We start from the raw sequence: 14,894 nt of genomic DNA on the forward strand, positions 1-14,894 counted from the left end.
AAATTTTATGGCATCAAAAACATTCAAAAAGGGTTTGGGGCAAGGCCCTGTTTTAACCCCTGGTGGCATTCCCTCTTTTTTTTAAAAAGCCTGCAAAAAGTTCCCGGGGGGTGAGGGGGACCCAAATTTTCTCAAGTTTGGAATAGGAAAGGGTTTCCGATTCTTGTCTAATACAGGTTCCCAGTTGCTCAAATGCCCTTTGGTCTCCTTGTCGCCCTTTCCTCTTTTTGTGCACCAAATGTTTTTTTTAAATTTGGGGGGAAAAAATCTGGAAATGCGTGGCCATTTCAGACCCGGATCCTTCTTTTACCAGCCATGATGTTTTAATTGATGCAGATGTTTTTGGGATTGTCAGTTGGAAAAGCAAGGCCCCCGAAAAAGACAAGGGCCCGGGTGGGAGCATATTTTTTTCTGAACTTGGATATAAATTTTAGCATTGATGGGGCCCTTTCCCGGGTGTGTAAGTGCCCATCCACAGCACCTCATGGGAACCCCATACCCGGGGAAAGGTTTTCCCGGGCCTTTCCCTTAAACAAAGATTGTTTCCCGATTCTCTGAAACTTTGGATTTAATTATGCCTGTAGATGTGATAACTTCAAAAAATTTTCAATTTTTCTCTGAGAAACTCCTTTCTGATATTGTCCAAATATTTTTTTAGGGCCCGTCCTCCCAAAAAAAAAACGACCATATAGGCCCTTTGTGCCAAACACCCCTTTTTACGACCCATTTTTACGTTTTAACGTTAAGCCCGGGCCCCTAGCGGGCGAAAAATAAAGCATATCGCTTGGTCGTGTCATGAAAAAGAGGAAAAACGTCATTTCCAATCAAAACGCCGTTTATTTAAATGCAATTTTTGTGGACTTTTACACCGATCTCAAGTAAATTTGTAAAATATTTTACTAGGAGGGTTATTCGTTCGAATGACCACACCTAACCCCCCCCCCTAAACCTAACCCTCACAGAAAAAATGCTAAAATTTTTTTTTTTGGGGCATTAAAAAATTTTACTTGCCCCGTTTCCTTCTCGGGGGTCGAACCCATGAAGGGATTTAGGGGATTTCAAAGGGATAACGCAATAATCTACCAAATGAGGGAAAACGAAAAGCAAATCCCCCCTGCAAAAAAAAGAGTTTCAAAAAAATAAAAACAACGACCTTTTCCCATAGGGGGGCAATTGTATATACGCTCTGATGGGTTTGTATTTCAGGGTTTGGACAAACAAACCATACAGGGGATTAGTTGGGAAAAAAAAACCCCGGGTTTTCTATTTTTCGTCCAAACATTTTTGGGGGGAATTGGGTGATCCTCTTCCCCTTTGAATTCTGAAGGGGCACGGGAAATCTGAGAGGCTCTTTATACCCCAACATGTTGCCAATTTACCTAATAATTGGGTTTCCCCCCGCTGTTTCCCTTTTTGTCATTTAAAATTTTTTCCCGGCCCCCCTTTTTGCACCTTCCCAACTTTTTTTGGGAAAGGGTAGCTCTCATGGGAAACCCAAAATTTACAAAATTTTTGGGATGAAAAAATTTAAAAATTCCCTTTCTTTTCAAAAATTTGATTTTGTTATTATAGTCTATTGTGAATAAAATGTAAGTTTATGAGGGTTTGGGAAATTATTCCCTTCATTTTTACCACAATTTGACAGTTTCCCAAATTTTTTTTAAACAGGTTTTTAGTATCTTTGCAAACATGTCAAACGATATCGCGTAAATGAAATATTTCCCCCAAATTTTAAACAAGCCCGAGGCGCACCGGCAAGAAACCAAAACTCCATCGGGGAAGAATTGGGGGGAAAAAAACCTTTGGGGGAAACCCGGGTCATTTGGGGGGGGATTTCTTCTGGCCAGGGTGAAACCAGCAGTTCAAATTCCCGGGGCAGTAAAATGACATTGGGGCAGAGGCTCAAATGGGTTTCCCCCGGGGGTCGTTGAACAATGGGCTTTCAGGGGATCCTTTTATCTGGGCTCTATCCTGGTCTCCGCTGTCTTTCAGGTTTGTAGAGGTCCTTTTAAGGTTTCTGACCATCATCGGGGGGGATACGTACGGATCCGGGTGACGGGAGTGACCATTGAAAATTTTATACAATTGGGTTGGTGGCTACGGGGACCTTGGAAAAAGAGAGAAACAGACTAATATTAGTCGTCTCGAATGGGTTTTGTTGTTGGCTTTCTGAAGACGACTGCAGTCTTAAGTCAGAAACGGCTGAATCTTCATTTAGAGTTGGCTGAAAATGATCAGTTGTGTTTCTCGTCATCCCCACACTCAGAGGAGAGGCTTCTATCAGGCTTAACTTCACCTTCTGTTTCCTTCCTTTTGCTGAGATTGAGGCATTTCCCTGTGCTCATCAGAGGCTGAGAAATCAGTATCAACATCAACATTCATCTGTGGACATTCAAAGCCAATTCCAAGACCTACTGAAATCATACACTGGACACTGAAGAAACAGGGGGGAGATGCTCAGGAAGAGGCTTCAAGAGTTTGAGATCTAAAAATGATCATCACTGTTAAATGTCACCCAATGGAAAAACGACATTAGGGGAATAGTCAAGTAGACGTTTAGAAGCTGTCTTTAAGACGTTTTGATTTAGAATGACATGTAAAATAACATCTTAGAGCTGTTCTGTCACGATGTTTGTAAACATGCAGATGCCGTTCCAGCTGACAGTGATCTTTAACAGGAAATCTGCAGACATACCTGGGGTGTATGGTTCATCGCTGAAAAAGGCCAGTGCCCGGTCAAATAATGCACTGATGCTGTGCTGCTGCAGAGATCCACTCACCATGCTGGTGATGGCGCTCTGTCTCCCTCTCATCTCGGTCCTCAGCCTCCACACCCCACATGTTCAAAACAGCAGAACCACCTGTTTCTGATAACACAGAGACTCCCTGACCGTGGCTCATTCTAATCAGCCTGAAGGGCTTCACAGCAGCTATGGGATTCAGACTTTTGCTCTGTTCGACACCTTGTGCTTTGGTGGATAATAATGCTGAATAAAGTCCTTTTTCAACAATTTCAATATTAAAACATTAAAACAAGTGAAGATTTTTACATTACATTAAGAAAATAAAGAATCCCAAAAAAATGTTCTCTTTCCACTTTTATATTTTAGCAAATAATAACGTGAAAAAATGAAAGAATTCACAGGACTCTGAAGGTGTAGGCAGAACATTTGAACAAGTTAGAGTTAACCATTGTGGATTTAGGGGAAAATTTTCTGTTTTTAAAGGCCAGATTTATGTGTAATAAACCATTTATGCAAATTTGGACTGAACAATGAAAAATCAGCAAGCAGGCACCTTGATATCATTTGATGTCAAAAATTAGTCAAGACTTGATCCAGATGCTGTGACATCATTTTAAATTCAGTTTAAATGGTATTTTTTCCGTAGTTATTGGGTAAAAAAAGGGAAATCAAAACCCACACTGGGAAAATTAGTTTAATGTACTGTATATGTAGGCCAATATGTTTGACGGTCAATTTACATCAAATCAACATCATGTCAAGTTTTTGACGTCAGTTTGATTTGCATATTTGACCTGTTTTTTGTTTTTTTTTGTTTTTTTTTACATCAATTTTGATGTCAATTTATGTCTTTCAACATCAGTTGCCCACTGTTTACCCAGTAATATTTGCATTTAGAAAGTGAAGTGTATTAATGATTGGTCACTAAATAGTATTTTCCTTTTATTTAACCAGGTAACAAACATTCTGAGATTAAAAAAGCTCCTTGAAAAGATTCTGTATCATGCTCACAATCCCTTCAGAGGGAGGCCTCTCACCTGAACAATGGAACCTCTGTCAACTTCCCTGTTCCCTTGGTCACATCAACAGTTCCTGTCCTTGGTCATTTCCCTGTTACCATGTATTTAAGCCATGTGTTTCCACGACCATTTTGTGAGGTATTGACATTTGTCTGCATTTACTTAAGTGGTTATCTTCTATGCCAATTTGATTGTTATTGTAGACCAATCGGCTTTGTTCTCCTGAATCCGCTTTTTCTGGGAATTACCGTCCGGACGAAGAAGGAAAGTAGAGGGTAAATCCCGTAATAGTTCAAGGTGAATTCAAAGGTTAAGGTTTAATTTCTAATACAAACGTAAATCAATATACAATATAAATTGTATGAATGGCTAGATGTGATCATTCCAATTTCATGTAATGAGTGCCCCCCAGTTTCCTTCTATTAAAAAAATAAATAAATAAATAAATAAAAGCTAAAAAGAAAGTTTGTTACAGTCCCCAATTTTACCTGAAAATGTTTGTCAGAATTTGGACCTGTCTGTGCCCCCTTAGTCCTTCCTGTGTTTCCCTTATTTGGTCTTGTTCCTGTCCTCGTTACATTATTGTATTAGTTTGATTTGTCATGGCCATGGCCCCTGTGTTTGCACCACTATTCCACTGTATTTAATGTTGCTTAGTCTGGCTCTGTTGGAGCTACTGTGCCACTTAAACTGGTGTGGCTCATGTGCCTGTTGTGGATAGTCTTCCCAGGGTTCTTTTTTTTTTTTGGTTTGACTATTGTTAAACTTAAAAGGTGGCCTGTAAAGAACACACCACGCCTGTTATCACCCAACTTCAAATACATCAACCACACACACACACACTCTTAAAAAAACACAGTTTAGACCAACACTGTACACAAACAATGCAGGTACATGCATTCAATAAAATCATGGATATTTATACTATTCAGTGCATTGTACTTTTGTTGACTTGATTCAGTTCGTTGTTTTGTCCTTTTTATGGGGTTTAATTGTTTTAAATTTGTACTTCTGATGCGACTTAACAATTTTTAACATTTCATGCGTCTGTTGAAAGTGTTTTAATTCCAGTAAACATTAAGTATTATGCGTTCACAAATACACTATTCACTGGTGGCCCCTGTCTTCTATTTTTATAACGTATTCTTTTTAATTCTGAGGATTTCTATGCAAAAGCGTATTGGACAATGTCCTGCTGTAGGAAATTGTAATTGTAAGACAGACGAGATAAAAATTGTGTACCACTTTTACCAGACAGAGGTCCCAATTTTCCGAAAAAAGCCCCCAAAATAAAATGATACTAACATTTTAAAAATCTTTGATGTTTAAAACAGCACCAGTATCTTTCAAAAAAGTCACAGTTTGAGATACAAGATAATTTGGAGAACTAGTTAAAGCAAAAATTTTGTGGGTAGAATAGATTTTTGTATTTAATATCAGCATTTTTCCATTTTTTTTTTTCTCCAAAAAGTTACACTTTGCTGACTTCACCCATTATATGAAAGCATTAGATCCAAAGTTACAGGTTACAGACCCACAGGTACCAGTGATTACATCTGCATGTTGATAATGAGGACCAACCAACTCTATTATACAAATCACAATGATGAGTACTAAAATAACAATTTAAAGGGGTCATATAACATTGCTAAAAGGAACATTATTTTGTGTATTTGGTGGTAATGAAATGTGTTTATGGCGGTGTGGCGTTAAAAAAAAAAACATTATTTTCCACATACTGTACCTTATTGTTTCTCCTTTATGCCCTCGCCTTTCTGAAAAGTTTTTTACAAACTCATCGATCTGAAAAGCGAGGTGGGCTGTGATTGGCCAGCTATCCAGTGCATTGTGATTGGCCAAATGCCTTAAGCGTGTGATGGAAATGTTACGCCCCTTGCCATATTGTGATGTGTGAAATCTGTTGAAGTTTACTTCACTTTGGAACATTCATTCACGGATTTATCAATGTCTTCATACATGGACAAGTGTGACATCATACTTCTGTAAATAAATACAATTTAAATTCACGTCTCGCACACTTCAGTGCACTTTGAATGGAACATATGTTCTCTTCGAACTGGAATCATAGCAGAATATCCTGTGATGTCCACTGTGCAGGGCACTTTACATTCGAATAGAACAAACTTCTGAAGTAATAAGAGAGACGTACAAAATGTGCAGAGCAGGGGGCATGAGGACTGGAATTGAGAACCGCTACTCTACACTGGCAAATCCTTTACATATGTAAACATACTTACAGTCTGTGAGTCAGAACAGACAGCATTGTAGTCTTCTCTCCCAGGATCAGGAAAATAATAAAGGACTGGCATAAATGTGACAGAAACTAATCTTCTTTTTGCTTCAAATGAAAAGCAGGGTTTATTTCTATAATAGAACCTTAGTTTTATATTAATTTGGTAATTAACTGATTAACGTGAGATTTAAAAGATGAGCCAAGCATAAAACCGAGATATATAGATTATGTTCGGTCTCTACCTCTATTACAGTACCTGTAAGGTTTAGAGTGGTAGTTGATTTGCCACTTGCTTCTTTGATCTTGAAAATAACACAGATTTAGTTTTTGTCACGTTCAAAGTCAGGTTTAGGCCACCTAGCCTTTGTTGCACAACATCAAAAGCACTCTTTAGTGACGACACAGCTTGATGTAATTTGGGTGCAGTACAATAAATCACAGTGTCATCACCATAAAAATTAAAATTAACATTACTAATATTAAAATTGAGGTTATAAATGTAAATAATCAAATTAGAGGCCCTCAGAACAGACCCCTGAGGAACACCCCTCATAATCTGCAATGCTGCAGATGAATGGCCTTCCACTTGAACATATTGTGTCCTGTCCACTTAATGGCTTTCAAACCAAGTGATTGTGTCATTTGACAATCCAGTTAGTTTCAGTTTAGTTTTTAGTATACTGAAGTCAATAGTATTGAAAGCCTTGAACAGATCAATAAAAGTAATACACAGTAATGACCTTTATCAAGCGCCTCTATGCTATCTTTTAAAACACTAGGTGCAGCTGTGATTATGCTGTGTTGTTTCCTAAAACCTGACTGACTGTGTGATAAAATATAATGTTCCATTAGGTATGAAGTCAACTGCTCACTAATGAGAGATTCAAAAACTGTAGACAAAATAGAAAGTTTAGAAATCAACCTATAGTTATTAATATCGGAAGGATCTCCTTTTAACAAATTGGATAACAAAAGGCAGACTTCCATATTTTTTTGGAAATTCATTTAAAGATTCTAAATATATGACAAAGGGACAGCAATATAATCTGCAGCTATTTTTTTTTTTTTTTAAAGTGTTTCTAATTGGTCAGGGCCAGCTGACTTATCCAATAGTTTAAGAGCTTTTTATCTGACCAGAAGAAACTGGTTTAAAACTAAAGTTAAGACCCATTAAATGCTTTCCTCTATTTTCCATATCATTATTCATATCTATAATTTTAGGTACCTTAAACGACGATCCCAGAGCAACAAAATGTTAAGACAATTCATCATCTCTCCTTTATATGAGATTTTTATGGTATTGGTCATTGTGTATAAAGGAAGTCCTGCAGCCTTTTTTTTTTTTTTTTACACTTGAAATGGAGTTAATATTTTTCCAAAATTTCATAGGTGTATTTAGATTGAGTTGTTTCATTTAAAAAGTAATCAGCTTTAGTTTTCCTTAACATCACTGTACATCTATTACATAATTGTCTAAAACAAAGGCAATCAGATCAAAGGCTGGAATGCCTTGCACTAGCCCAGGCGACATCACACTTATGAATCAAATTTGATAATGTATGAGAGAACCAAGGGTTATCTCAACCCTTTACACTGTATTTTTAAGATGCGCATGTAGTGGTGAGCCCTTCGTAAAAAATAATTCCAGGCACACTTACTATATTGAATCAACCAAAACTTCCTCCCAGTCAAGCTGATTAAGGTCATGAACAAAACCTTGTTGACTATACACCGCATAATAATTATCCGAGGTTTGGTCTTAGGTAGTTTTGCATTTATAACTATTGCAACAGCACAATGATCACTAATATCAAGTGCATAAACGGATGCTGCTGAATATATATAAGATGCATTAGTAAAATCAAGAAGTGATGATTTAAACAGCTATTTTAAATTTAGCCTGATTGGAGCATTTGCAAATTGATGAATATTAAAATTCAAATTGTAATAAGGATCCTTTTAAAAATAAAAGAGATGAATTTGTTGCTGACAGATGTCTACAGCAACCCACAACAGTAAGAGACTTTGAAAATACTACATCAACTGCCACAAATTCAGTTTAGATATTGATTTAGTATACAGTAGTGTATATTATTGTACATGGTATTGATGGGAAGTTAAAGGGGAAAATTTCTTGTTATTTATGTATAATTTTGATAACTAGATGTTAACTTTAATGTCAAGCTATAAATATTTCAGTTTGAATACAGGTCATACTATGTCTTATCGGCAAGCAAAAATTTTTTTGGGTTATTGAATTCGGGGATTTTTTTTTTTTTTTTTTGGTGTAATGTGGGATATTTTTTTTATCAAAAATGATTCTGTATCTTAATTAAAAACACAAGATTTATTTACACATTATTAAACCAACATATTAAACAACACATTTAAAAAAAAAACAAAAAGATATAATAAATAAAGTAAAATTAATCAGTTTACTCAAATTATGTGCAACATTCACAACAACTGATAGAACTTTACCTGAATTCACCCTAATTGGACTGAAGATTAATCACTGAAATCTTTATTGTGCACAATATTATACAAAGCAGCACTTCTGGAATGGAGCTAAGAGCAGGGCTCAGAGGAACACAATGACAACACAGTAAAAACCTCTGTTAAATGAATTGTCTTGTTGGCAGTAGGATTTACAGTACATGACAGAAACAGTCCTACTTCATCCTTAACATCCAGCTACCATTATGTGTTTGTTTTAAAAGGATAGTTCTTTTTCAAAATTTCTTTTTGGTCAAAGTCTTTTTTATTCATTTCAGTAATACCTACAAAAAAAATCCCATCCTCTCTCTCTATCTCTCACACACTCACTCACTCACTCTCTCTCTCTCGTTTACTTAGCTATCTAAATGGGGACATTACAAAGACTTCTCTTGTTTTTATATACAGATAATTATACACTTTTTAACCTAAACCCACCCCTAACCCTACTCCTCACAGAAAACGTTCTGCATTTTCAAAATTTTTACTGCAAATGTCTAAAGAAATGTGATCGTTCAAATGTTCAAATGAAATACACTGAAATAGTAAAAGAAATGTAGGAGTATACTCATTTTAACAATGCCAATTCTGCCCCCTATTGATAGTGGAAGCAAATTACTCCTCACAAAGTCTTTCCATAAATGAATGAGAAGTGGTGAACATTGGCACTGTAAAGATCTTTGCATTTATGTGACCCACATTCCCAAGTATCTAATTTTATTAAGGTTTATTTTAAAAAGAAAGTTAGTGAGCAGTATCAAATGAGAAGTAAAATTTACATCTCCCATAATTACTATTGTAAATTTACTTTAAACCCTGATACTGTAATAGGTATCTTATAAAATGCCATCCAGCAGTTCTAGTGTCACACACTCAGAAGGGGAGGCACACGTATCAGGGTAACTGGTGTTTATTGAACAGACTGAGGTAAATGCCAACACAGAAAAACAGTACGTCAGAGGAATGGAAGAACTCACCACTTAACTAACAGAGTCTGGAATACAGGCTGAAGATGAAATAAAGATGAGATGCGCTTAGATGGGTAAGTAGTCGGGCACATAGCTCACACTGCAGTAAGGACGAGAGCAGACACTGAACTGAGGCTGAGTAGACGTTTATATGGAAGTCCTTGCTTAGATGCAGCAGGTGTGTGGAATCAGAATTGTGGAGTTGAGGAGTCTGGTGCTGAAGTAGTAATTCTGGAAGGCTTGTGAGAGCATCAGATCAGCATGTCATCCACAGACAGAGATTGATCTTATGCTCAATGCCTCCTTTTTTCAAGTGAAATGTTTCAAGTGATCCTGAAGAGCTTGCTGATCTGCTTCAGGTGTGTTGGGTTAGGGTTGGAGCTGAAACTCTTCAGGACAGCAGGGTCTCCAGGAGCAGGGTTAAGACCTATAGGTTCTAGTGTGTGATGCACAAATGAGCTTTAGTGTTTATCATATGTACTCTGTATATGTGTGTTAATCATAAAAGGTCCATTGATGAAGTCGAATGAACCCCTTAAGGAAATTTGTTCATCATATGAAGTGATTTAACAGTTTGATTCATATGGATTTGTTTTATGAAGCCTTTATGATACCTTAATGGCTCTTCAAATATAAGGGTGTGTAAATGATGACAAAATTTTAAATTTTTCTTTAAGGTCAATAACAATATGATGACCTCAGTCTGTTTGGGTAATGACATAAAATATAAAAATATATAAACAAAGGAAATCAGAAAGGACATTATAATGAAAGCCGTAGATGGCAGAGACGTTTGCGCTGGCAAATATGCTTTGAACTCACTAGAAAGGCTTTGCTTAAAAAGTGTGTTAATCATAACGACTCCTTCAAACCAATAAAGAAAATAAATATTTGTGTGCTCTTCCACTCAGCAATCAAGCCCTAGATATCAGTGTATTTACCCACATATTAAAACAGTTTTGAGTAATATCTATTTGCTGTTTTTTTTCATCTCTCATTCTACATTTTTGTGATGTTTCATCCCCAAATATACAAGATTTAAACATGAAGAATAAATGGGTGGGGTGCCCTGTTTAAATATGTACATCTTGTGGGATGAAACATCACAAAATTTCACCACTGTTATAATTATGCATAGAAGTAAAAGGCATAGACTGTCTTGAGGTGTCTTATAAAGCAAGAGAATGTGTCGTGATCCTGGATTCCTTCATCCTAACCCTTGCCTGAAGTACGTGAAAATACACAGCACACGCGCAGACCTTCACAAACACTTTCCCATTAAGCTGAAAGACAAAAATGTATTTGGCTACAACAAACATAATTTGAAGCATTTATAATGTAATACTTGTGATTTATTGAACATGATCATTTAATGTGAATTAAAACTGCTGACCACTATGAAATAATATTTCTGCAGCAATCATCAATGGTGTTCATAGGCAGTGACTTTCCTGCTTGTTTTAACCCACACTGAGTTTTTTAAAGGTGTGATGTCATTAAGTCAAGCACCGTCGTCACTGCAAGTCTCTGACGGTTGTTAGATAAAAGCTATTCTGTTGGCAGATTAAGCTGGGGGACACAATAAATAAAAAAACCCTGATATTAATTGTGTGATAAGCTTGACGTGTTCTGTTATGCTGTTTGATGGTGAGTTGATGTGTGTACTGAAAACTGGAGCGAAGGAACGGATCGCATCCACCCACGGTGCAGCAGACTCTGTGGTCCGCTTGGGTTCACAGAGTAAAGGCTAATTAAAGGACACCCCATGGACTGCTGCTTCCTTGAAGTCCAAGCTCTGATTGGTGAGCGTATGAAGTCCTACATCAAACATTAGGACTAATGTATGCGGCCCGAGCATTTTAATATAAAGGAGATGACGGGGCTGGCTGTTTGGGATGATGGTTTCAAACATCCAGATCAAAACTCCCTGAAATAAGAATGTGTCTCTTAACTAAGCTCCATTAGCATCGCATTTTTAATAAAAAGTGGAAACAATAAACACTGGCAGAATTTCAGACAAAAGTTAAGTTTAAAATGAAGGTAGGAGGTATTTATTCAAACATGCCAGGTTGTGGCAAGCTGTCAAATGAGCTTTTAATGTTGACATTTAAAATTTTGAAATAACTGATTACAGATTCTCTTTGCTAAAACAATGGTAAGATATTTTTGTAACCTTTTCCATCGAAGATGTTGCATGAATTTGTATTTTTATTGGCACTGTAAATGTATTAAATAGCCTGAAATGCATGTTTCAATTTATATAGTATTTTTGAAAGGCATTTCTCTCAAATCAGTGCCAATAACAGCAGGTTCCCATCGTGACAACATGCCCCGATCACAGAATTAAGCTGCTTTCTCTTTCCAACAAGTAGAAGTCAAATGGTGTGTGTCTATGCATGAACTGACTTGAAATAAAGACATGTCCTATATGTTTCTTGAAAGAAGCCTCGTGTTTCGATGGTGTGTGTGAGATCCTGGACTGACTGAATCTGATGCAGTCTACAATGAACTACGCTGTTAGGACTTTCTGAGTCCTCTTTGTGATTGTTTAAAGTTCAAACCCAAGGCAGATATTCGCATCGAAAGCATTTTATTGTACAACATTATTGTCATTTTTTATGCTCTTTATCAGTAGAACAAAAAAATAAATAAATCATGAAAATGTACAGGTCAAGTCATGCAAGAATTAAGCTACTGTAGAAAAATATTTCGGCAACCCGTTTCGTAGTTTAGCGAACCAAATCAAAGGAGATGTACACGGGACATCTGCGGAGTCGGGGTCCGGGGATCTGGCGGGCGATGTTTTCTGCTCACATGCATTAGTGAAATGTTTCCCGAAACAGCACGAGCGCATGCTCGGCCAGTTAATGGACATTTCGTTTGAGACAAACCTCTTCGACAGCAGGGTTTTGTGTGCGGATCAGGACCCGAGCCTCACGGCGGAGTGGGGAACAGGTTTTTAAAGTGTGCGCGTGGCGGTGCAGACACGATAAGCGACGCACAGTTAACTGAGATTTTGTATTTTCGCTTGGAAAGCCCCCTTTGCTTGAACAAAACGAGAAACAAAAAAGCGACCAGTAAAACACATGGAGACAGGTGCGTTTTCGGTAACACTTGATTTTTAAGGTGTCCTTGTTACACGTTACATGTAGCTACTTACTATTATAATAACAATTAATTATGCATAATTACATGCAAGTAACCCTAAGCCAAACCCTAATCCTAACTCGAACCATAAAGTAAGTACATGTAGTTAATTAATATTACCTAGGCTACTCTGCACTTAAATGTACAATTACATTGTAACAAAGACACCTCCAAATAAAGTGTAGCCGCGGTTTCCATGACTCGGATGCTGTGGAAAACAATGAACACGTACTTATTCGTCCGTTTTTACAACTCGGACAGCTCGGTAAAGCCTTTCGCTCGCTCCATCACAGCGACTCTTGTTCCGTGAGATCGTCCTCCAGCTCAAAGCGCTTCCCGGGATGCTGTCTCTTCTCCTCTGCGCGACTTTTGTTGACGTTGTCCAGAAGCTCGAGCAGGATGCTGGCTTGATCGCAGCCGGCCACGTCCCAGTCCTCACACAGTCTCTTCCCGGGATGCTGGCGCTTGGCTAGGTCCGAAAAGTCTCCCGCTGCCTCTTGCAGCTCGCGCCGGCCGGGATGCTGTCGTTTGTGGAGCAGCATCAGGTAGCGTTTCCCGGGGTGCTGGCGTTTGGCCAGCTCGCTCTGCGCGGTGGGGTCCTCCAGCATCATGTGCTCCAGAGACAGACGCTTCCCGGGATGCTGCCTCCTCAGCCTCGCGCTGTCCTCCTCCTCGCGCTTCCCGGGATGCTGCCTTTTCTGTAGGGCGGAAGCCTCGTCTTCGTAGTCGGCGTCCTCGCGCCCGGGATGCTGTCGCTTGCCCGGGTGCTGTCTCTTCTCCAGCCACTCCGTCTGCTCTCCTGGAGAGGGATTTAGACAAGCAGGAAAACTTCAGTAACTCTAGAAACATTTATGATGGTCTTGATGACACGTAGAAAACATCTCTAATAATTCAGCAGAATCATTTCTACAGTGTATAATTATGAAGCCTATATTTGGTTTCTTCCAAAGGACTCTTTCGCAACTTTGTGCTTGTGATTCCCGGCTTTTATGTTTCGTTGCAATCATTGCGATTCTAAATGTAGCCTATTCAAAATAAACAAATAAAAAAATAAAATAAAAAAATAAATGCACAAATTGTATTTACTGAGCATTGGTTTTACATAAAAAGAGATAAACTGATGATCGATTATGCGGATTTTACAGTTTTCTACTTCGATGTTGGGTTGAGCGATATTACACCATTTAGTGGGCCTTCATATCTTATTAATACAAACGTGGGCTAATAATAATAAAAATAATAATAAATAATAAAATGTTATTAGTATTAATCCTGTTATTAACCTAAAAATAAAAAAATAAAGTATTTTATTTTAGCGGTCGAGTGAATAGTTGCTGTTGTGGCAAGAATGATCGGACAGACATTTAAACAAACAAAAAAAAACATGATTTCGGTCGTTCTCTAATATGTTGGGACGAACTTCTAGTAGATCTGCTGTTTTGTAAGTTTCTAACTATGTTTTGACAGTGAATGTGAGCAGACACCGTTAGCGTTGTTCTCGTCCTCCATCTGCGTGAGAATAGAGCGGAGCAGCAGACTCTCCGCGCGCTGGAACAGCTCATCCAGAGACGGGTCACCCTCACCCGGCAGAGTCTGACACTGGATCCCGGGTGACATGAACACCGTCAGAGAGGCCAAGATGATCACACACGCCGCCCTCATGACAAGCTCTGTCCTGTTCGCAACAAAACACATCAGACACTACAGGTACAGGGTGCAAACGAAAACTACGACATTTGGGCATACATGTAACAAGTAGCCTAACTTGTAACAAGTAACGTGGCAATATCAGATGAATCTGGCCAGTATATTTGTAATCGCAGATGAGAGAATATTTTATATAAAGTTGCTTACATCCTAGTCTTACCTGCAGTTTATAGTGAGTGGATTGACCTATAGCCCGCTGCACAGTCTGTTGATGATGGAATCTGAGGATGTATCAGCAGCCCGAGTGTAACACAGCGCTCCTCGATCCTTTGATGTGGCTGACCCGTTCAGGTCGAGGTTAGTAGAGTGAAGCGTCAAAAGTCGCATGAATTTTTTTATATAGGCGCTCTCCGCCCCCCTCCGCGCGACCCCTCTGACGTCATTTCAGAGGAATTCATGACTTTGATGTCACTCGATGCGCGTTTTGTCCTGAGGGGGGCAGTGTGCTGCTGCAGCTGCATAGACATTGATAGAGATCCTGTTCATTCATAAAACTGCCTTTTTTCTTTTTTTGGCTCACAATAATGCAATAGACAATACAATAGCTTACATATTGAAG

At 38.3% G+C, this 14,894-nt stretch overlaps 1 protein-coding gene across 1 annotated transcript; it reads right to left on the minus strand.

Moving 5' to 3' along the window:
* Nucleotides 1-12,479: 12,479 nt before the first annotated feature.
* LOC109095569 (pro-thyrotropin-releasing hormone) lies at nt 12,480-14,633 on the minus strand. The gene is made up of 3 exons (XM_019109279.2): nt 14,496-14,633; nt 14,113-14,303; nt 12,480-13,427 (listed from the first exon to the last, which is right to left on the minus strand). The coding sequence occupies exons 2-3, from the start codon at nt 14,288-14,290 to the stop codon at nt 12,916-12,918; spliced, it is 690 nt and encodes a 229-aa protein (XP_018964824.2). The 5' UTR covers nt 14,291-14,303; nt 14,496-14,633; the 3' UTR covers nt 12,480-12,915.
* Between the last annotated feature and the right edge of the window lie 261 nt (nt 14,634-14,894).

This window comes from Cyprinus carpio, chromosome A8 (genome assembly GCF_018340385.1).
Source record: "Cyprinus carpio isolate SPL01 chromosome A8, ASM1834038v1, whole genome shotgun sequence".
NCBI lineage: Eukaryota > Metazoa > Chordata > Actinopteri > Cypriniformes > Cyprinidae > Cyprinus > Cyprinus carpio.

Excerpts from the sequence above, each read along its gene's own strand:
- LOC109095569 (XM_019109279.2), bottom strand. The coding sequence starts at position 14,290 with ATGAGGGCGGCGTGTGTGATCATCTTGGCCTCTCTGACGGTGTTCATG. Across the intron at positions 13,428-14,112 it reads GGACGAGAACAACGCTAACG|GAGAGCAGACGGAGTGGCTG; the intron begins GTGTCTGCTCAC and ends ATCCCTCTCCAG.